The sequence below is a fragment of the Gobio gobio genome, assembly GCF_949357685.1.
Source record: "Gobio gobio genome assembly, chromosome: 4".
Classification (NCBI taxonomy): Eukaryota; Metazoa; Chordata; class Actinopteri; order Cypriniformes; family Gobionidae; genus Gobio; species Gobio gobio.
The window spans coordinates 61,761,656-61,786,740 of record NC_137100.1 but is presented as its reverse complement, the minus strand read 5'-3'; the positions used below and the strand labels follow the sequence as shown (position 1 = coordinate 61,786,740).

The window sequence follows — 25,085 nt, the reverse complement described above, 5'->3', positions numbered from 1 at the left end:
TCCCCTTCGCTGAGTAAAGATATTGCCACTATATCATACTTTATAGGCCATAAAAGCCAATACAATTAATTTTTAAATCTCATATTGTGTTAAAAGGTTCAATATTCTATTCTGATTTTTAAAACTATTTTTTAAAAGTGTTATGTATGGCATATGTAATGCCTGAAAGGGTAAACGGTAAGTAAAGCGAGCAATTTCTGTGTCATAAGCTGCACCAAAAATTGCATAAACAATTACTGTTTTTAATGAAGTTTCAAAACACTTCCCCATCTGTCATGTAGGTTGTTCTGCTCTAGTTCGGCCTACTAATGAGAACTATTAGTGAAGCCAAGTAGAGTTTAGTAAGGTGAAGTATTGTCCTAGTATATAACATATTAAGCCTGGCTTAGTGACATATTGGCCTTTTACACTAGTAGTTTTCAGTCATGAAGCAAGACGAGCATCTGTGTGGGCGGGGCTTATTTACGCTCACTCGAGCGATGACGTCACCGCGCTTACGTAGAAACAATGTCCCTGCCGTCGCTCCATGAATCGTAAGTGTTTCTGTTGGTATTTTCTCATGTTATTTTTCACCTCCACCTAATATTTGACTCTAGCACTCGTGTAGACACTTTATTTGTTCATTCCCCACATATTTGAGGAGTATCTGTTAGCCAGTTAGCTCGTTAGCTTCATAGTGAGATCAGTTGTATTGTCATAAGTGAACAGTGATTTATTATTATCACGTTCACATTATTTGACTGTTATAATAATTAAATGTAACGATGTGCTTTTGACGAGTTTATCATTTATTAATAGACAAATATGAGTTCATTACTGTGTTTGCCTGGGAAAAATGTAAATGTTCATTCAACTGACTAACGTTACTCGCGTACAGTTAAATATGAACAGAATTGTATGTAAGTCAGTTTATAGACTCAATACTAATTATATGCGGTATGTCAATTCTTAAATTAATTTACGTTTCACTCATCTATCTATCTATCTATCTATCTATCTATCTATCTATCTATCTATCTATCTATCTATCTATCTATCTATCTATCTATCTATCTATCTATCTATCTATCTATCTGTGTGTGTGTGTGTGTGTGTGTGTGTGTGTGTGTGTGTGTGTGTGTGTGTGTGTGTGTATATTCAAGTGTAATCATGTGCTTTATAGTCATGACAAATAATTGTGTTTATTTTATAAAGCAGAGTGCAAAAAAATTATATTAAAGTCAGCATGAAACAGAGGTTGCAATTCTATTTTCTTCCTTATTGTGACATATATCCAAACGAAACGGCTTCTCGAACAAGAAAAAATGTAGGGCGGGACTTGATTTTGTCTATCGGAAATTGATTGGATCATTGCCATTAATTATTTCTGCGATGTAACCACCATAGGCATAGACAAGCCCCCCAATAACCCCCATTAAAGCAGCACTAGGTAACTTTTCAACCTTTATAATATATTTTCAAACCTCTTGTGATGATGCATTGACTTACAGTAGGTTGAATGACACGTCTGCCATAGCCTGACGGAGTCTGTATCGTTTTTAATCGTACTTTTAAACTTCGGGTCTCGGGTAGTAACCCGAGAAAAAAAAGAACTACAAAATTCGACTGCTTTACGGCATAAACGTCACTTCCACCACCACCCCCACTTCCTTAAATTCGGACGTGGGAACCCAACTATCGTTTGTTTGCCGAATGTTATAGTCATGGCCGAAGCAGCACAGAAAAATAAGAAAGCAAAGGTTTTGTCGGAGGAAAGCAAAAAGAGGAAACGATCAGTGATTGGATTAAAGACAGGACGAGGATCAACATTGGGCAGCGTTTGCTTGTTGGCGTGAGCTGAAGGAGGAGGGGCTACATTCTTGCAAGTAAATACGTAAGACGTACAAAATCATATTTTAGGATACCTAACATGTCTGTGATATTGGTTTATTTGTCTTGCCTCAAGCTATAATGCAAATCGATTTTTCAAATTTGCAGATTCATCTATGCTAGCTTGATATTATAATATTGACGATGTATGGTTATTACCTACCACTCAAACATTGAATTGAAGTATCATATAGATTCTGTAAAACGGGAACCAATAGACTAGGCTACTATAATGACGCTGGCTTGTAAACGTGAGCATCGCGATCATTTGGCGTTTGAAAAAAATAAAACCCATGAAATTGTATTCATATGACATGCTGAAACATATGCCACTGTACCTGGGATGAAGACATTTCACACGCGACGCAAGCAGAACACCTGCATGTGAACTCCTGCAGTGTTCAGGGGTTTATCATGATTGTCATGTCAACAAATGCACGTGCGATGCATCCGCTGGTGTAAGATGACAAGAGTTTACGACAGTAGTAGAGGACAATACCGTTTCCCAACTGTAGGGGGACCCAGAGAGCAAAACCTACCTAGTGCTGCTTTAACCCATTTAATCCCAAATTCTTCCCAGACACAAAAATATCCAAATCATGTGTCATTAGTAGTATCCCTTTGAAACAATCAATCATAATTTTTTGAAATTTTCATGGAAAAGTGTGTGAAAAAGTGTGTTTTATGATCGGTCACAATTGTGACCGGTGGGATACTGTGTTGTATCAACCATTGTATTGATTTAATATAGGACTATTTGACCTGTGCATTGTGTTTGTGTGTGTTTTTGTGTGTGTGTGTGTGTATGTTTTTTTTTTGTTTCTTTGTTTTTGTGTGTCTGTGTGTGTGTGGGTGGGTGTGTGTGTGGAGATCAGACATCAGAGGAGACGTGACCATGTGTGTGTTTGTGTGTGTGTGTGTGTGTGTGTGTAGATCAGACATCAGAGGAGACGTGACCATGTGTGTGTGTGTAAGTTTCTGTGTGTGACTGTGTGTGAGTTTCTGTCTGTGTGTGTGTGTGTGTGTGTGTGGAGATCAGACATCAGAGGAGACGTGACCGTGTGTGTGTGTGTGTGTGTGTGTGTGAGTTTCTGTCTGTCTGTGTGAGTGTGTGTGTGTGTGTGTGTGTGTGTGTGTGTGTGTGTGGGAAGATCAGACATCAGAGGAGACGTGACCGTGTTTGTGTGTGTGTGTGTGTGTAAAATTAGGTAGAAAGTAAGGTAGAACAGTTAGCCTATGTGTATTAGTATGTAGATACAATAGGTTATCCCACCGGTCACTATTGTTGCCGATGACATGTTTGTGAGTTCTATGACCACATTAAACAAAGTTGAGTAATTGCAAATGCATATATCAATACTAGACGCCTTAAACAAGATGTGTACCAAAAATCTATGTCCTATCTTTATGTTAACATACTTTACCAGCCTTTTCTTTGGGAGCTTTCCTGCTGCCATCCTCTTCTCTTGGCACAAACAGGAAGTAAACAGCTCTGGTCATGTGACAATTTACAGTAAACATGCGACACTGCACATATTTCATTGAGACCCTTTATTATTTCAATATCTGCTGGAAATGCATTGATAGATCATTCAGTAACATTTTTATAGCCTTAGAAATGAAACATTTTTTTACGGTCACTATTGTGACCGGTGGGATTAAATGCGTTAATACACAATCTTTTAATTTGAAAGATGTTATTTGTTATTACACTGACTCCAACAAATCTAAAGAATATATTTTACATTTTTTTATTTTGTTTGCCAAATTTTTCATCCATAAACAGAAATTTACGAGCTCACTTCCTACTCTTTCACATTTTTTGATCGAGGTTGACTTGCTGCTTAAATCTTTTAGGTTAGCTAGAAATAAAAAATGTGATCGATTCCTAAAACAATATGAACAATTATTTTGTAATGAATCTGATGTTCAAGTTTGACCAGCTTTCTCATGTATTGACAACCCCCCCCCTGTTTTTTGTTTTTTTTTAATTTACTTATTTTGTCCCTGGTCTTTTATATTTTTTATATGTCCTCTTCATATGTATGTAAATGATTTTTAATACTTCATTTAGGTAGTTGACTCTACATACAAATGTCTTTTATGTCTTAACTCTAATGTTCTCCTGAAGGTATTTGTATATTTGTACGGTTCTTGAATAATTTTTTTTTTTAAGTCCCCCCCAATATACGATATTTCTTAATGCTGCTCTCTATTACGCACGTCTGTGTTTGTTATTAGGATGATGATAGTTAAAAAGGGACATTTTAGGCTGGTCTAACAACGCTCTAACAACGCTCATCAATGTCAAAATGATGGCCAATCAGATCAAAGAAGGCGGGGCTTACTGAAGATGAGTGTGAATTCCAACACAAAGCTTTTAGTTTTTACAGTGAAAGTGTGTGTGCGTGTGGTAAGATATAAGTAGCCAAACATTTAATATTTGACAAATGTTTTACGATCGATGTTTAACACCCCACAGTCACATACAGTTATGCAAACTACTCAACTTTTCTCAAAACTTGCTAAGTAAAGAAATTGCTCAAATATTTGTGAAAATACGCTATCATTTAAACGGTGTCATTCATAACTGAATGTGATAAGACTTTTGAAAAAAAATGTTGACATAGACATATTAGACTCAAACAAGAGTGAGTGTGTGCATATTTTTAAATAAAATATTATTTGCACAGAGTTTAAATGGATTACTTCTCAACTATAAAGGCTAAAATTAGAAATGGAACGTGTTTTACCATTCTTATTTCTTCTTTATTCCCTTTCTTTAATCCTTTAATTATTTAATGTCTTTAAAGCTACACTGTGTGATATTTTCCCCCATCTAGTGGTGAAAAGGTATATGACCATCCAGTGAATTTTAGTTTCTGTTCTTCTCAATTCCGATTTCGTTTTAACTCCTACGGTGGCCGATTTAGTCCAAGATTAACATGGCTTCCAGTTCGACCTCGTCCACATTCGACACCATCGAGTGTTAAAACGCGAAAGGCGAAGCTTGAATTTACGGGTATGTCCCTCTTTGGCTAATGTACTTTCAAGATGGAGGGGCAACATGGCGACCGGCATTCGAACCCCTCACCCGTATGTATTTTCAATGGCATATTATAAACTTACGAGAATACTTTATTACTTGAAAGAAGTAAATATACATTAATGAGCACATGTTTTTGAAAGAAAAGTGTTTTTAGCTAAGAATAAACTAAAAAAGTTACACAGTGTAGCTTTAAATAAAAAAACTTTGCCCCCCCATGTTCAAAACATGGTTACGGCCTTGCAATGTCATGTGACAGGTTATCAGCAAGAGAGAGGGTCATTAAATTACAAAGGCACATTAAAATAATGATATGCATGGATTTATAATGAATACTGCAATACCATTCAAAAAATAAGAATTGTCAGTTTTTGTTTCATGGTGAATGAGTGGTGCTCACAGTTTCTCTGTGTTTTTTAGGCCGGTGTGGATCACGTCTCAAAACCAAGGTGTGAAGACAGAAGCTCAAGAGGTGTATTCCAGCAACATGTCCACATCCAGCACACCCACCAGTAATGATGCCTGTCTGAGCATCGTCCACAGCCTCATGTGCCATCGGCAGGGAGGAGAGAGCGAGACTTTCGCCAAACGGGCCATAGAAAGTTTGGTGAAGAAGCTGAAAGAGAAGAAAGATGAGCTAGACTCTCTGATCACTGCCATCACTACGAACGGAGCTCATCCCAGTAAATGTGTGACTATACAGCGCACGCTAGACGGGAGGCTGCAGGTCTGTTTCTCTAGAAAAAGTTTATCTTGGATGTTAGAAAAGGAAGTCAGTTGTATGAAAGTCTGTCCTATAGCGTGTCTTCTGTGACTGTGATGATTTGTTTCTCAGGTGGCCGGTCGTAAAGGATTTCCTCATGTCATATACGCACGGCTGTGGCGATGGCCGGACCTGCACAAGAACGAGCTGAAACACGTGAAATACTGCCAGTTTGCCTTTGACCTGAAATGCGACAATGTGTGTGTGAACCCATATCACTATGAGAGGGTCGTGTCTCCAAGCATCGGTGAATTGTTTTCTGTTGTCTTGCTGTGATTTGAAACTTTGTCATGGTAAAAATGTATTGCAAGTGCCCATGTTCATGTCATATTATTTAGAATAATTCTTATTCATATAGGATCTCTTTCTGTCTTTTCATTTTCAGATCTGTCTGTCCTGACTCTGGGTGGCCCAGGTAAGGGTGCACTTTTATGGACTATAACTTTATATTATTATATAAAAAATGTTTTGTATAAGTTGTAAAATTATGTTAAACGGTGTAATTAACTTACACAACCAATTTGTCACATACACTACGTTCCAAAGGATACATTAAAGACATTTATAATGTTACAATGAAATATTTCAATTCAATGCTTTTCTTTCAAACTTCCTATTTATCAAAGAATCCCGAATAAAATGGTTTAAATAAAAAATATTAGCAAAAACTGCACAAAAAACCCCCCAGCAAAAATGGTTTTCAACGTTGTTAATAATATATTCAATTTATGGTTGTCAGGCGATTAAAATCTTGAATCTCTAATGTGCAGATTAGATGATCTAATTAATCGCACATCACATTTGGCTGAGAAATGACCCCCGAAAGATGATTTAAAGTCATTATTGTGTTAAATTAGAAAAGCATCAAATAGACATCACTAAAATAAATATTTTATTTGATTCAACATAGAATTTACTATACATAATCTTATAAGCTACAGCGGTCATGATTGTTTTTCAGAAGCTGCATCTGAGTTTATATCAAGATATATTTACAGACCAAAACAGTTTGATTACCAACATTCTTCAAAATAGATTTTTATATTTTAATGTCATGCAAAAAAAAGAAAGTCATGCAGGTTTGATCCTCATCTGTGAGTAAATATAGGCTAAATAAACAGAATTTAAATTTTTGGGCAAACTATCCCCAAATATGAGTTTTTTTTATTTTTATGAAGTGATACTCTAAATAAGAAACTAAAACTGCCAGTAGGTGGCGGTAAATATCTAAATGAGTGAGTAATGGGGCCTTATCATACAGCTGGTGCAATGCGACGCCAGGGTTTTTTTTGCTAGTTTCAGCTCTCATTTTAGCAAATGCACTCGCGCACATCTGTTCGCCCATGGGCGTGCTGGTCTGAAAACCTGGCATCCGTTCTTCGTACCTCGCTTAATACATCTGAGATGATTCGACAGATCCCAGATCTTTTAATCTTGATAACTGATGTCTGGCTAATTTGGTTCTTCAAACGAATTTGCGGATTGGATTTAAATATCTGGATTAAATGATCTAAGATCACTGCGTGTTCTTGTGTTCCCTGAAGAGGGCAGATGCATCGATACTCGAAACCAAGATCAGCAATGCAGCCATTGGCTGGCATCAAGACAGCAACGTAATGACATCATATAATTAAAAAAGCCACCTAGCAAAAAACTTGGCAAATTACACACAAAAAAAACACGAAAAACAGCTAAACGACCAAACCAACATAAAAGTTATAATAAATCATTATTATAAAAAAAGTTATAAGTTTAACATGATTACCAATTATTTATATTCACGATTTTATACAGTATTTGTACAGCCTTTACATTTTTATTTCAATGTTGTAATTACATTTTTAATTCAATTTGAAGCAGATTTGTAACGTGACAGTATTAAAGTTTCTTAAGAGTCAAGATCAAATTCTCTGCATCTCTTGCGCTGCATCAAGCCACTACCATAATATCCGTCATCACTTAAATTAATGCATGGCTCAGATTAACTGTACAACGTGTGTGTAAACCTCCAATAAAATTATAAAGTAATTATTCCATCACAAATAAATGGCTCGATCAAGTGGCTGTGTCTGTAGTATTATACACAACATTATAATATTATATACATTCTCATATACATATACAATTTAAAATGTGTATATTATTATTATTTAAAATTATTATTATTGCCCCTGGTTCAGTAATGAACTCTTGTAATAAAGTAGCAGTGGCTGGGACAGATTTTAAGTATCACCTCAAGATGCAATCTAATCCTGTTTACATGAAATAAGCCGCTCATGAGCAGGTTTAAGCTTACGGTCCTGTTACTATGACAGCAAGTCCAGGATGAGCGTCGGAGAACCAAACAATCCAAGATCATGCCAAATCGTCAACAATCAAATCCAGCTAACTGAGTTAAGCTTGGAACATACTCTGCAAGAACAAAGAAATTTGTTCTTTTTCTCGAGGTGGCAAGAACAAAGTTCGTTCTGGCCTGGACATTACATACTTCACGAGAAGAGCAGGTGCCGAACATCTCTGTTTCTCCGCATTAACCCCGCCCACTTTAAAATTCTGATCAATCACACAATAGTTCTCGGACACCCACAAGAAAAAAGTTCTGCTCAGACGATGTGTCGAGAACAAGCTGCGAGAACTCCCAAACCAGGGCTCCGAGAACAAAATGACGTAGTTTTGTTCTCGCAGGCCTGGGAGCGAGAACTTTTTTCTCTGTTCTTGCGGAGTATGTTGCGGCCTTTAGCGAGGTACGAAGAACGGACCCCAGGTGTGTTCAGGCGCATTGTTGGCACGTTGCTATTTTGAGGAACTGAAATCGACTGCGCCATTGACCAACAAAAACCTGCTCTAAAGTCAATAGCGCAGTATTTTATGTGTTATTTAAATGGCGTGCTAGTAATATGTGCCTATAGTCGGGTGCACAACGCGTGCACACTCTGCTTATTACACACACAGGGACGCGCAGCAGCACACAAACATTTTTAAATATTAAAAATAAAAGGATTACAATGTAAAAGATTATTATTGTGTACATAAATATAAAAATGCCACATGTCATAATGGATAGTCATTGCATGTATCAGAATTACCTATCTGCAGTAATGACGAATTCAATTGGCTAATTATTTATCCAATCGTGTCAATACACACATGTATTTAAACTGACTCGTCAGGTTGAGGGTGTCTATATTCCACCATGAAAATAGCAAATCCGCCATGGCGCCATTTGCACAACTGGCTTTTAAAGGGAATGGGAGATGAGACTCTGATTGGTTTATTGCATGTTACGCCCAAAACACACCCATGACTTATTAAGAGACTAGGGGCAACCGTTTTTTCCGTCGTCAAACTAGCAAAAGTGGATTCGGACACGCCCTAAGTGCACCTGCGCCATGCGCTTCAGACTATGCGCTTAGATCGTTAAAGCTACACTGTGTGATATTTTCCCCCATCTAGTGGTGAAAAGGTATATGACCATCCAGTGAATATTAGTTTCTGTTCCTCTCAATTCCGATTTCGTTTTAACTCCTACGGTGGCCGATTTAGTCCAAGATTAATATGGCTTCCAGTTCGACCTCGTCCACATTCGACACGGTGCCATCAAGTGCTAAAACGCGAAAGGCGAAGCTTGAATTTACGGGTATGTCCCTCTTTGGCTGATGTACTGTCAAGATGGAGGAGCAACATGGCGACCCGCATTCGAACCCCTCACCCGTATGTATTTTCAATGGCATATTATAAACTTACGAGAATACTTTATTACTTGAAAGGCGTAAATATACATTAATGAGCACATATATTTTTTAAAGAACTAAGTGTTTTTAGCTAAGAATAAACTAAAAAGTTACACAGTGTAGCTTTAAAATAGGGCTCATTGAGTAAATAATTTGATTAATTCAAGGGTAAATGGCTCTCTTTATGAATGTGAAATTGAATGAATTGGGTTCACCCAATTGATTCGCTCAATATTTCATGTCCATTTATTGATTTCATTTGCTAAGTAGCTGTGAAATAAGTGTGGTAATGTACAGTTTGTTTTGGGATAATGATTGAATAACTCTATATGATCCATTGCGGATTAGTGAATAAGTAATTTTTCACATTTATGTGTAGGTCCGAGTGGAGAGCTCATGGTGAAGGATGAGTTTGAGGGTCAGCCGTCACATTCATCTGCAGATGGAGGTCATGGTATTCAAACCATCCAACATACTGCCACTTCCTCTGCTCCGCCCGACACTTTCAACAGCCCCGTCCTCCTGCCCCCAGTTGACTCCGCGAGCTCCGCCTCCACTTCTGTATTTACCAGTATGGCTGCCGGTCCAACCAGTAAGTCCTTGGCTGCGTCCGAAATCGCATACTCTCTTGAGTAGGTACTCAAATGCAATGTGTAATGATATTGTTTTATGACCGTATAATATCTGTTTGTTTTCCTCCATTAGATGCCCCTAGCTCATGGCCCAGGGGAAGTAGTTTCCCCCCCAGCATCCCGCATCAGAACGGTCACCTGCAGCACCACCCTCCTCTGCCTCCCACGGGACAGTACTGTGAGTGATTTGAACCACCACTAACTACCATCGCTGTCTGTTTTGCTCTCATTAAGGGATCTTTCAATTCACACTAGGCATGTTTGCTGCGCCCTGCAGCGTTGGTCTGATTTACACACTCTTGATTCAACCGAACGAACCCTGGTGAATTTGCATTCATCGTACGTCTCCTCAAATCATACGTAGCGTCAGTTCTGTCAGGTCACGTCAGTCAAGCTTGCATAAGACTGATCACATTTACCTATAGGAATATGAAGCCTACTGCTCTCTCCCTGCTCTTATTCATGAGTTCTTGCTCAGAACAGAACCATACCGACAATCCAAACTATATGCTAATTGTCAATCATCTTTGACGATAGTGTTCCTGAAAATGTGATACAGGTTGTTATTGTTATTTATTTATTATACGCAGCAGAGTGAACGACACTTCACCCTTCGCTGGGAGTTTGATTGACAGGCGATCTGACCAATCATAATCCGCCATTTTTGTCCGACAAAGCAGTCAAAAGAGTTCATGGATTAACGTCAGTAGACTTTAACTTTCTTGAACGTCTTTCCGTGGTTGAAACAACATTCCTTCTGAGGTCCGTTCATGTTTATTTGACACTATAAATGAACTAGAAGGAAGAGATGATCGTTTCACAAGCAGCTTTAACTGAGGCATTATAGCGACCTGTCACCACACATTAAAGGGTTAGTTCACCCAAAAATGAAAATTCTGTCATTAATTACTCACCCTCATGTCGTTCGACACCCGTAAGACCTCCGTTCATATTCGGAACACAAATGAAGATATTTTTGTTGAAAGCTGATGGCTGAGAAAGGCTTCAGATAGGCCTCCATTGGCATTCAGTACATTTACACTCCCAAGACCCATAAAAGGCACTTAAAACGTCGTTACAAAGTCCATCTCACCACAGTACAATAATTTTACGATGCGCAAAAAAAAATCAAAATAACACCTTTATCCAACTTGTTCTTGTCTTCCGTGTGTGCCTCCAAGATGCGCGAGAATATGATGCAGATCCGGCGCTCGGACACATGACCCAGAATCGATTTGTTTACGAGCAGAGGAAGACGCGCGTGTCTAAGCTGTTGAATTCTACATGGATCGTGCTTTAGGTCTCGGCGTAGTTCTCAAAATGGGGCTTAAGTGTGCATTTCATGGATTCCCGAACGCCGGCACTACGTCATATTCTCGCGCATGCGTCGTGGAGGCACACACGGAAGACAAGAAGAGGTTGAATAAAGGTGTTATTTTGATTTTTTTTTTTGTGCACAAAAACTATTGTCGTCGCATCGTAAAATTATTGTAGAGTCACTGTGGTGAGATAGACTTTGTAACGATGTTTTAAGTGCCTTTTATGGATCTTGGGAGTGTAAATGTACTGAATGCCAATGGAGGCCTGTCTGAAGCCTTTCTCAGCATCACCTTTACACTAAAATATCTTCATTTGTGTTCCGAATATGAACGGAGGTCTTACGGGTGTCGAACGACATGAGGGTGAGTAATTAATGACAGAATTTTCATTTTTGGGTGAACTAACCCTTTAAAGAGCCACAAAACAGTATTTATTGTTTACATTTCCTTAAAAAATGACAACATTTTAGAGTTGAGACTTTGTTTCATATTAAAAGTAACCTGCCCTGTCCTGCGTTGTCAGTGTCCTCTTTGCTTAGCGATGTGTTTTTCACTGCGTGAGAACGTGATGTGTGGTGTGAGAGCGCGGCTTGTCGGACATAGCAACGGTAACTAAAGGGGGCGGGTCTTTGCGAACGGTCACTTGCGTTGCATGTGTTGCGTTGTATGTGCATCACATGAAGGCGGCTTTCTGCTGCTTGCAAATTATCTCTTTTAAGTAGACAACGGATTGCAAGCCATTCATTTGCCGCTGATTGCTTTCGCTATGCGCAATTGACCTATCGGTAAGCCCCGACCCCTTAGTTACTGTTGCTAACTCGGACAAACAAACGGAGTTGCTATATCTTACAATGACAGCCGTCAGTGTGAAAACCTTATCCCAAGATGTTTTTGGACACAGAATGTAGCGTATATCCCGTCCGAATGATGGCCAAACTTTTCTGATGGTTTATCAAGTTTATTATGTCCTTTTTCACTCCAAAAAAATCATTGTAAGAGTTGAACAAACAAAGCATAAGAAGTGCGCACTAACGTCTCATTCACAAACTAGCTCTCTCACCGTTGCTCTCTCCGTTGCATTACCATTAACATACACAGCAAACTACTCAAAAACACTCATAAAACTAACAGTAAACACATACACAGACCGTATGCCTTTTCGCAGGTGCAGTTAATAACTGGTAAACTTTGTATGATCTACAAAACAACTCCGATAAACTGCGTGCAAGCTCTCCCTTTCACCACCCGTAGACTATAATACCCATCAAAATAGGAGTCCTCCTTAGTAGGACGGATAATGTAGACCTTAAACATATCTAAAATTAAATTAATTTACATATAACCAGTTTAATATGGAGAGGCACTGAAATGTAGACCTTCGTGTTTTTGACCTACAGTGTTACATGACGTGAGAACAGTTAGTTATTTTGGTTTGTATGTTAGCAGGGACTTTAATAGTAACTTAACGAGAGTATGACAAACAGAAAATCCTCTCAGGATCCCTGGAATCAGTGTTACAGTACCTCAGGCACGACATTTTAGCATTTTTGTAGCATAAACACCATCAAACCAATGAGAGCTTTGGATTTTCCAATGTTTCTCTATGGACGCTGAAATCTAAAGATGTCCGAGTTCCGGTCCCGGCGCAACTGATACTCAACTGCTATTGGCTCATCTGCGTTCGAGGGGAGGGGCTTACCGATAGGTCAATTACACTGCAAGCTCGCTTCACTGATATTATGTTTTCTTAAACGAATGAAGTCGTCATCGGCTAAAATGCATGCACATGTTATTTTGCTTCTTGAACAAGTGCACACCTGAGTCTGAAGCTGTGTTCAAAATCGCCCCCTATTGAGAATGAGGAGTTATGTCACAATGTTTTCACTCCGTGTTGCATTTCGGGAAGGCGCCGCCATATTGGGAGGATACGCTATCCGTTGCCTTGGTTATTTCGACAGGGAGCAGCTTGAGATTTGTTTGCATTTTTAAGATAGAGCGCAGTTTCTTGGGGAGAAATGGAGAAGGAGGAAGTGAAAGGAAAGGGGCTCTATCGGGAGAGACTAAATAACACCATCAAACAGTGTTATTTAGAGAAACTACTTGACATCAACAACATCGACCCGTACGACCTGCCAGCTACAGAATGACGCTACCACCTCTCACACACCATGACATTGTCAATTATCTGGTTCACTATTGCCTACATTACTCCACTTATATAATCCTCTTGAAGGAGTGAATGAGAATGAATCACATCACAGTTCCAGTGCAACCGAACTCAAATCACCTCCTTCAGGTGGCTCACCCGTGTCCGCATGACAAATTTCACATTAGCAATTTCTCCTGCAAACTATGCCACGTCTCAAACTAAACAGCCAGTGTGAAAACACCCTAAATGTTTCTCTTTTTCTGTGTTTCTCAGGGTCAGTCCACAATGAGCTGGCGTTCCAGCCGCCCATATCCACACATCCAGGTGAGGAATAAAACAGGCTGCTTTCCCATTCACTAACTATAGAAACCGTATTGTATGTCAGATAAGGATTTGTCTGTCCCAGACAGCATTATTATTGTTAACTTAAACTGTTTAAACTTAAAGTATTGATTGAAATGAAGATGAAATAGAACAAAATAGAAATATTAGATGAAAAACTTAATGCAGTTAGTTGAGAAAGGAAACATTTCTAATTTTAGCCTAGCAGAAAATTACTGGAAATAAATACTTATAATAAATAAATTAAATACAACTGAACTATAACTAAAACTGAAATAAAAATGAAGTAAACCTAAAATATTCATGACAAAAACATATTACAAAATGACAATATAATGAAAATATAAAAGCTAATTCATATATTAATACAAACTATAATAGTATATAAATAATACTAAAATGACAGATCATAATATGAGATGCCTGGAACATACATTATTCCTTGTGAACCTTGTACTTGGATGAAAAGTGTGTCACTGTAGTGTGTAGTATTACTACCGTAATGTCTTCTTACCGTACATACAGCAGTGTCTTTACTTTCCCATCATCAGTGAAGCTATCAATCATTTATAGTATTTTAAATATGCATATTTCAGAACTCATTTTATACTGTGCTGTTTCTCTTTGTCTTTCTCTCAGCTCCAGATTACTGGTGCTCCATTGCGTACTTTGAGATGGACATTCAGGTGGGCGAGACGTTTAAGGTGCCCTCCAACTGTCCCGTCGTAACAGTGGATGGTTATGTGGACCCATCAGGTGGAGATCGCTTCTGTCTCGGCCAGCTGAGTAACGTCCATCGCACCGAGGCCATCGAGAGAGCCAGGTATTCATTTACATCTAACGGTTAATTGGATCAATAGTGTAGGGGTTTAAAGGTAGGGTAGGTAGGATTTGGTTAAAAAACTTTTTGTCCAAATTTGTTTAAACTTTCTTTATATATCAATACATAATTAAAATGTAAGTACTCTGAAAAAGAAAATATGAAAATTGAGTGTCTGTAGACCTCTCACGACTGTTTTAAAGACAGCTCATTATTTCCATTCACTCCACCTTCTCCCTTCTGGGCTCTTTCCAAAGCCACGCCCCCAAAACACATGAACGCTACGCCGACCGCGATCAGCTCAGCTGAAAGACGCATTATTTACCTGAGGCGAGCGGAGAAGAAGAAGCGGAGTGCATGTCGTGAAATCATGTCACAAACACATGTAATAAAAAATCTAAGGTTACACTTTATTTCGATAGTCCACTTTAAACATTCTACTAACTATAAGTAACTTTGCAACTACATGTCAACAAACTGTCATTAGAGTATTAGTTGACTGTCAGTAGACTGGTAGGTTATGGTTAGGTGTTAGGGTCCGGGTTAGTAGAATAAGTTGAATTGTAGTTGCCAAGTTACTTATAGTCAGTAGAATGTCTGTTGGGGGACCAACAAAATAAAGTTTTAGTAAATATTAAGCAGACAGTCTACAAATACTCTAATGACAGTTAGTTGACATGTAGTTGCAAAGTTACTTATAGTTAGTAGAACGTCTAAAGTGGACTATCAAAATAAAGTGTTACCAAATCTAACTTTATCATTATGAATATAAAAAAATAAGATGTCTTTTAGTACTCACTCTCAAGCTAGAATAATGATACTGGTAAAGTTTAAAATACACACACAACACAGTGTCTACGACACACACAGATACAAGATAAAAACATTTGTAGAGTATATAAAAACAAACCGCGGAAATAAACGTGCAGTTAAAGTTCCCGGTGAACATGGTAAAAGAGTTTAGACGGAGGGTAGTAGCTAAAGCTAACTTAGTTCTAAAAAAAGTTCCTGGATGCGGTGTACTAGCTTTTACACATGCATTTTGTTATCTAGTTACATTTTGCGAAATTCAACACGACAGCGATCAACTTGAGCTAAGCATATTGAGTATTTATCATCTCTACTAATGGCTCGCTAAGTGTATAACATTGTAACTTTATGCTAAGTAATGTTATGTTAGCTATATTAGGCAGCTACGTGTGCTAGTGAGACATGCTTCATGAAAACATAAACCAAAAAAAATGTATAATCAAAATGAAAGATTACCTGTCCAGCAGAAATACAGCCTCTTGAACTCAAATCAAACGGGTGCGCCAGGGTTGCCAGGTTTTCACAACAAAATCCGCCCAATTGCTACTCAAAACTAGCCCAAAACAAGCCCAATCGTGTTTCTCCGGTAAAAATCGCATTTGGGGGGTAAAATATGTGTCTTTTTGGTAGGGCTGCCTGCTAAAATTCGCAAATCCCGGGGCAAAATATCACATAATTGGGGTCGCTTCAACCCGCGGACATGAAAAATAGCCCGCGGCAACAGTGATGAAGTAGCCCTTGGCAACACTGGGGTGCATGTGGGCAGATCCTGAAGCAAAAGCGGCGGTTGCCATGGTAGCGAGAAAGAGTGACAGTCGCCCAAGCCAATCACTTGTTTCGGCCCGAACGAAAATAATGAGCGGTGTTTATTGCAGATTAAAAAGTCTAGAGTCACTCGATTTTTATACTCTCTTTTTCAGAGTACTTACATTTTAATTATGTATTGACATGTAAAGAAAGTTTAAACAAATTTGGACAAAAGTGTTTTAGATCATTCTTACCTACCCCACCTTTAAATTACCAACTAAATAAATTTGATTAAAGTAAAAAAAAAAAAAAGATAAATAAATAATAAATTAACACATTTCATTAAAATAAATAAGTATAATTGGATTTAAATAAAAAATGTATACATTTGATTAAAATAAATGAATTCAAATAAATAAATAAAACTTAATTTAAATAAATAAGAAGAAAAGCAGTGTAAAATAAATAAATAAATACAAAATTAGATTAAACTAAATAAATTAATTGATTAAAATAAATTAATTATACATTTGATTTAAATAATTAATAAATGAATAAAATGTTTGAAGCCCAAATTTTGTCCACCCGCCCAAACCTATTTTTATCCATACAATCACATTCAAAACTGTCCAAAATCGGAAATCCACCCAATCTGGCAACACTGGGTGTGACGTGGTCGAGTGGATTTTGTTATTGTTTTGCAATGATGACTTTAAACTAGGGATACATCGAAATTTCCGCCGCATAAAATGATCGGCTGAAATCTAATTGTGCTGCATAGACCTGAATTAAGATGAACATATTTGTATTTAATATTCATATATTTTCTGTCCAATTTTGATGTCATTTTATTTTATTGGTTTGTATTTTTCTTATATATATATATATATATATATATATATATATATATATATATATATATATATATATATATATATATATATATATATATATATATATATATATAATCTCATTAAATTATAGAGCTCAGGGTTGTTTGATTTGAATATTATTGTTTTTTAATTGCTTTTTTCTCATGATTATTATTATTGGATTGTATTTTGTTTTTTTTGTTTAATTATTAGTATTATTGTATTATTTTGTTTCTGTTTTTATATATATATATATATATAATATATATATATATATATATATATATATATATATATATATATATATATATATATATATATATATATATATATATATATATATATATAAAGAATTTCATTTAAAAGTCTAACAATTATACAAGAATTTTAAGTATTTTCGGTTTCAGTTCTCAGCCAAGTGCATCCAGAATTTCCATTTCGGTGCACCCTTACTTTAAATACGGTTGTTATTCTGATATTTTACTTTTAATGGGAACAGATGCTGGACATTTTTTTCCCTCAATTTTAACTAGTTAGGACACGACATAAACCAGTCCTGCAGTTCCAATTTATTTGCTTCATATCTCCCCATGATTCTCCCTTCTTAACTGCAAACAAGTAAAGCTTTCTCTGTTTGTGTCTCCTCCAGGCTTCATATCGGTAAAGGTGTTCAGCTGGAGTGTAAAGGAGAGGGCGATGTGTGGGTGCGCTGCCTCAGTGACCACGCTGTGTTTGTCCAGAGTTATTATCTGGACCGCGAGGCTGGACGAGCTCCGGGTGACGCCGTCCACAAAATTTACCCAAGTGCCTACATCAAGGTAACACAAACCCCTTCACCCACTCCACCTGTTCCACATGCTAATATGCTGGTATTCTTTTAAAGTAGCATGAGTATGACAGTGTGAGGAAGCTACTCTTGATTTGAAGTAGACAAACTCCAGTCAAGCTAAATTTATTTATAGAGTTAGCCACATATGGTTAGCAAAGACTTTAGATACACAAAGATGGTGCACTCATATCACTTATGAATGGGAGAAAGTACAACATGCAATATGATGGAATAGTCCCTCCTTCTAAATAAAATAGACAATTTCTGATTGGTAAAGGTTGCTAAGACTGGCTGGTTTAGCCTGAAAAATACACTTTTTTAATGCTATCTGACCACAAGAAACAACATTTTTGGGACAGTCCATGACAGATGTTGTAGCTGATTTGAAATATGTTATTTAATTGTGAGTTCAGCAAGCAGGTTTTGAGATTTCAGGATTCCCCCATTTAAGTATATAAGACTTGTGCTCATATTCTTGAGTATGTGCTTATTTTGAATAAGTAATTACTCCATGACCGACGTACTTTTTGCTGGGAATTCAGTACTCATAATACTTCTTTTGTCACATACTGTTTTTTGCCTACTATATAGTAGGGAAGTATGTGATTTCGGATACAGCCTTGGTCTTGGATGCCGCCGAGTGAACAGACTTTGCTTGAAAGGGACTTTGTTGTTAGTCTACAAAAACAAAAAAATTAAGCTATTTAAGGCAATATCTTTAAATATATAAATGAAAAATGTAATCATATTATTTATATTTATAATAAAAATGTTAGTAAAATTGAATAAAAAATAGTATTAAATCATTATTTCTTTACTATCAGAATATTAATACATATCAAATCATAATTTTTGTATACTATTAGTAATATTAACCAACAAATAATATTAGATCATATTTATGTTTACAATTTGAAATTTAGGAGTATTAAATAGTCCAATCATATTTATATTTACTATCAGAATATTTATAATATTAAATAATTAATAACATTAAATCATTATTTATTTACTATCAGAATATTAATAAGATTGCATAATAATATTCAATTATTATTTGTGTACTTTTAGTAATATTAAATAACAAGTCATTTTAATCATTATTTGTTTACTATCAGAATATTAATAATATTAAATGATATTAACTCTTTATTATCAGAATATTTATATTATTAAATTGTATTGTTTGTTTACAATCATCAATGTTTATCTGACCCAAGAAAAACCAGGACACTAAATGCAACTAATAAAATTAGAAAAATGTGAAAAAAGAAGAATTGAACTGAATATTTCACTTTCACTTATATTTCAAATAAATTCATTTATGCCGCCCATGTACCACATTTAAAAAGTCAAAGCCTAGTATTTGTCTTTTCAGTGCAGTGTATCAAGTTTGCTTCGTATTTGATGTCATGTGGCTTTAACTAACACAGGAGCAGGCAGCAGGAACGCCGGATTCAAGAACAATTCTATGTAGTTCTTCAACATCTTCACCCTCACCTTCTACCCTCACTGTGTGTGTTTTGTGTCTGCAGGTGTTTGATTTGCGTCAGTGTCATCGGCAGATGCAGCAGCAGGCGGCTACGGCTCAGGCTGCGGCGGCTGCACAGGCGGCTGCGGTGGCTGGAAGCATCCCTGGCCCGGGCTCTGTGGGCGGCATCGCCCCTGCTATCAGTGAGTCTTTCATTTATACATATAGATCCATATTACATCCGTTTTCTGACATTATTAATGAAGACCAGTCACAGAGCTGCGTGTGGCGACCTGGGCTGGTAACTGAAAGACTGTATAATCCATGAAATCTTATTATTAGAGAACTTTTTCAGTGCCAGTGCTTTAAAAATATGTAGTGTATAAATTGCCACCAAATACCTTTCGTAACATTCGGCTCCATTAACACTTTTTATTTTTTATTCTTGAACCAAATGAAATGATTTTCATGATGTTCAATTCTGGTAATATTTCCTTTTTTTCTTCTTTTTTTCTTTTTTAAAGAAAAATACTGGAACCAGTTGATATTCGTTACATTCGTTTCCAGTAACAGTTCTCTTTTTTATACTGGAACCAAATAGGGGTGTCACGTTACCAAAATTCCAGTAATCGGTACCAATACCATAAAAATTGAAAATGATTTAACTATTAAAAAAAATTAAAAAAAATTCAAGTTTTTTATTTATGATGATAATCATTATGAGTAAATAATACATAAACATTTAAAGGCTGTATGCTGTTTAAAAGTAAACATTGTTTATAAAAAAGATCAAGTGAAAAATAAGCAACCATCTTGGCATAATTACTATTATTAGTAGCAGCCTATTAATATTACATAGAGACGTAGCTCAATCTACTGTACAGCAGTTACAGTAGCCTAATATATTTCTGTCAATTTCTTCAAGTTAAACCGAACTTTTATTTTGACGGGTTGCCGTGAAGACCTTTGAGTGTCTGGGATAATTTCATGATATGACAGTTTTCTCAGATGAAACGGTAAATGCTCATGAAGTGACGGTTTATGCGTTCATATCCTCATATAGTGACACGGCAGAGGCTAAAAAGACGAGTGTCGTGCTTGTGCGTGTGTGTGTGCGAGCTGAAAATGAAACTGCGCATCTGCGGCCATCATTCACACAGAGACGCAGAACATGCAGGAGTAATATTTAAATAGTATTTTGCAGTTTAATATTCACATACACTAGTATATAATCGGATACAGTCTGGAGCCCTGCGCTTTGATAAACACGGAAGCGACTTTCCATTTCTGACAGTTCTTTTTTTGAGAGAGAGAGAGAGAGAGAGAGAGAGAGAGAGAGAGAGAGAGAGAGAGAGAGAGAGAGAGAGAGAGAGAAAGAGAGAGAGAGAAAGAGAGAGAGAGAGAGAGAGAGAGAGAGAGAGAGAGAGAGAGAGAGAGAGAGAGAGAGAGAGAGAGAGAGAGAGAGAGAGAGAGAGAGAGAGAGAGAGAGCTAAATACTGGAGCCAAATGATTTTCATTATTGTCGGTTCTGTTAATGGTTCTTTAAAAAAAAAAAATATTGAAACCAAATATTTTCATGACATTTGGTTCTGGTAACAATTCTTTAAAAAAAATTAAATGGATAAATAAAAACTTTATTTAAAAAAAAAAAAATGTAAATTATTTTTATGATGTTCTCTTCCAGTAATGTTTTTTCATAGTTTTCATGACGGTTTGGTTCTGTTAACAGTCCTTTAAAAAAAATAAAAATACTGGAACCAAATGATCTTCATAACATTCGGTTCAGTTAGCAGTTTTTTTTTTTCGTCAATGGTTCTTAAAAAAAAAATGTAATCAAATGATTTTCATGACTTTCGGTTCTGTTAACGTTTCTTTCTTTTTTTTTCATGGCATTCAGTTCCATTAACAGTTCTTGTGTATGTACTGGAAACCAAATAATTTTTATGATGTTCTGTTCCGGTAACAGTTCTTTAAAAAAATACTGGACCCCAATTATTTTCATGACATTTGGTTTCATTAAAGGGTCACTTCAGTGATTTAGCATTAGGCTTTGTATCAGTATAAACCCGGTTGTATATTCAAATTATGGTACTTTCCCCCTCATATCCCCCTGAGACGAGAGAATTATGCTTTTTATTTCTGGAAAAAATCCTCAGATGACGCAAATATCGTCATTTTGCGTCATCGGAGGATTTTTTGGCCAGAGGCTAGAGACTACAGCCACTAGATGGAGCTGTTCCGCATGTTATCAACCCGCCCATAGGGAAGAGATCTCACACACAGAATGCAACACGACAGTACTGTATTTTTGATTGCAGTAAATCTATCCCAACCAATGTTAAAGAAAACAAGAAGGCATGTGGTTTAAAAGATGGCAAGTAAAATAAAAAGCACATCTGTATGCAATACAGTTTCATTATTGTTCATTATTATCCAGAGTGGCTTACTATAAATAATTTGAGCGACCAAATCATGTTTTGCGCCAGTAACTGAAAAAGTTAGTAGCGCAAGTGCCACCAGTGGAAAAGGTTAGTGTAGTTCCCTGACATTACCTCAGCTCTTCGTGATGAAGGAAATCTGACTCCTGCTGCGTCTGTGTCGTGACTTTCGCTCGGCTCACTCACACTTTATTGAAAAGACACGTTCAGTTTTTAATTGTAGTGTTCATTCTCTAACTGAACGAAATGATTGTATTACTATGAAGATCCAAACGACGGAGTGGCCTCGTAGGGCAGCGAAGCAAGTGCATTCTGGGAGTTGTTGTCTTTCATCCACATGAGACAAAAATAAATTTTCTGTCTTTTCTCAGTCTAGAAGGCACCAAATTCAAAAATAATTTCACATTTCTACTGCATAAATGACCCAGTTTAAATACAAAGCTTAATGCTAAATCCCTGAAGTAACCCTTTAATGGTTCTGTTTAAAAAAAAAAAATGTTTAATTACTTTTGGTTACGTTAATGGTTTCCTGAGCATCTGCATGCCACAGTGCACTAAAAGACTGTCCGCCTATCCTCAGGTCTGTCTGCTGCGGCAGGAATCGGCGTGGACGACCTGCGGCGGCTCTGCATTCTGCGCATGAGTTTCGTGAAGGGCTGGGGTCCCGATTACCCTCGCCAGAGCATCAAGGAGACCCCGTGTTGGATCGAAATTCATTTACACCGGGCCCTTCAGCTCCTGGACGAGGTTCTGCACACCATGCCTATAGCCGACCCTCAACCTCTGGACTGATGTTCCAACATTCATAACAGTGCATATAGCTCAAAACGACTCAAATGACCTCTGACTTTCGCCATGGCATGTGGCATTAGATCGAAAACCAGCAATACTACAAAACAACACTAACACTGTTAGATCAAACAGAACTGTTCATCAGAATACAACGAAACGACACTTTTTTTTAAACCTTAACGGTGTTCAAACAAGAAACGGACTCGGACGGAGTGGAGACGTTTAGAAATGTATATTATATTGCATTTAATCCAGTGTCATGAGTTTGGATCAGTCTATACTGATCGATCTATAAAGTGGCCACATACACACGGCAGCGACATATAGATGTCACTGTTCTGTGCAGCACAAGATGAACCATGTGCAAATCATCCGGAATTTTGTTTTACTTATGCAATATAGTTTTATGAACAATTTACTAAGAAATTCGCTCAGCGTGTCTTTCATCATAGTTCGTGAAACCATTTACCTTTTAAAGGATTAGTTCACTTCAAAATGAACATTTCCTGATATTTTACGCACACCCATCTCATCCAAGATGTTCATGTCTTTCTTTCTTCAGTCGAAAAGAAATTACGCTTTTTGAGGAAAACATTTCACGATTTTTCTCAACACAATGGACTTCAATGGCAACCAACGGTTGAAGGTCCAAATCAATGCAGTTTCAAAGGAAGGGCTTCAGAGGCTCTGCACGAGGAATAGTCTTATCTAGACAAACCATCGGCCATTTTCTAAATAAAAAAATCTATATATACTTTTAACTTAAATTGCTCATCTTGCGCTGCTCTGCGACAATCATGTCGTAAAGGTCACGCTAGACTTAGGCAGAAGTACAAACAAATACAAACACCCTTTAGCAAAAAAGGTTAAACAACGATGTCGGACAATTTTGAAGTTCGCTTGGGGCGGTACTTCCGCCTACGTCTAACGTGACCTTTCCGACGTGATTATGTAACCCGTGGCGCATCGCAGAGCAGCGCAAGATGTGCAATTTAATTTAAAAAGTATACAAATGTTTATTTTTTTGATGTTTATTTAAATGACCGAAGGTTTGGCTAGATAAGACCCTATTCCTCATCTGGGATCGTGCAGAGGCTCTGAAGTGCTTCCTTTGAAACTGCATTGATTTGGACCTTCAACATTTTGGTTGCCATTGAAGTCCATTATGTGGAGAAAAATCCTGGAATGTTTTCCTCAAAAACGTAATTTCTTTTCCACTGAAGAAAGAAAGACATGAACATCTTAGATGAGATGGGGGTGTAGTTAATTTTAAAGTGAACTAATCCTTTAATTGTTGCATTGAATTAAAAGGTTTTACAAACACAAAAATTCTGAATGATGTCAATTGTGGCATTCATAAATGATGGTTCATAAAATGATGTAAATTACTGCGTTAAGTTGAATACAGTCATTTATGTAAGAATGGTTTTACAACTGAGAAATTCTGGATTACGTGAACTAAGCAGCTTGTTTCATGATGGTTCATCAAACTATTCCTCTGTTAACACTTTGTGTAAGAATGGTTTTTAAACGTTTTAAACAAAAATGCTTGTGTTTCATGAATGAGGCCATTCTCATGTACAGAAATTACAAAATTGTTGCGTTCAATTTAATGCTTTTGTATGAGAATTTCTTTATAAAACATCGACAGTAAAAATGAAGTGCAAATTGACTGAGTTTTTGTAATTTGTTGCATTGTATTTAACTAAAAATGGTTTTACAAGCCATTCTTTATTCAATTCATGAAATATATAATGCATAACAAAATTTTTATAAAATAAAAACAATTACATATTCAATTCAATGCAACAGTCTACAGGCTTTTATGAACAGTTTGCACAAAAATGTGTTCAGCTTGTGATTGGCACTTCCGAATCTTTGCAGTGAGTATGTGGCCAGAATATTGTGTGTGTGTGTGTGTGTGTGTGTGTGTGTGTGTGTGTGTGTGTGTGTGTGTGTGTGTGTTTTTTAACTCCTTTGCAGTATTTTTATAACACTAATGTGCACTCCTTTATATCAAGCACTTGGTTACTATACAGTATATCACTTGTTGTTTTCTCAGTATGGCCGGCTCTTTCAGAGACCAGACAACTGAGTGTAGTCACAATAAAAACAGCCTCATCTTGCTTTAGACGTCTGTTTTACACTATTAGAAAATATGCATCCATAAGTCCTGCATCAATTTGTACATGAAAAGTGTTTTCTGGGTGCGTAGATTCAGTTTACAAAACAAAGAATCCACATGCCAATTTCAAAGATCTATTGAAAAGTGTTATTTTACTGTAGGTTCTCATATAAAGTGGCTTTCTGGTATTCTGTGGTCACTTTATACAAGAATCTACAGTAAAATACCACTTTTCAATGGATCTTGAACTTTGCATTTGTTTGCTTTTCTTTTTACAGTATGTTTTACTCTATTAGAAGACATGAAATATGATTTCTTTGAGATGGGGCC

At 36.8% G+C, this 25,085-nt stretch overlaps 1 protein-coding gene across 1 annotated transcript; it reads left to right on the top strand.

Annotated features, from left to right (window-relative positions):
- Positions 1-464: 464 nt before the first annotated feature.
- smad4b (SMAD family member 4b) lies at positions 465-24,756 on the top strand. Its single transcript, XM_079814454.1, has 11 exons — positions 465-533; positions 5,336-5,642; positions 5,751-5,925; positions 6,064-6,093; positions 9,789-10,001; positions 10,115-10,219; positions 13,783-13,833; positions 14,491-14,674; positions 17,750-17,918; positions 19,465-19,603; positions 22,419-24,756. The coding sequence occupies exons 1-11, from the start codon at positions 508-510 to the stop codon at positions 22,628-22,630; spliced, it is 1,611 nt and encodes a 536-aa protein (XP_079670580.1). The 5' UTR covers positions 465-507; the 3' UTR covers positions 22,631-24,756.
- Positions 24,757-25,085: the final 329 nt, after the last annotated feature.

What these genes read in the sequence shown, in the direction of transcription:
- smad4b (XM_079814454.1), top strand. Translation starts at nt 508, where the DNA reads ATGTCCCTGCCGTCGCTCCATGAATC. An exon ending in CCTGACTCTGGGTGGCCCAG is followed by an intron (nt 6,094 to 9,788) that starts GTAAGGGTGCAC and finishes ATTTATGTGTAG; the next exon opens with GTCCGAGTGGAGAGCTCATG. An exon ending in GCCCATATCCACACATCCAG is followed by an intron (nt 13,834 to 14,490) that starts GTGAGGAATAAA and finishes TCTTTCTCTCAG; the next exon opens with CTCCAGATTACTGGTGCTCC.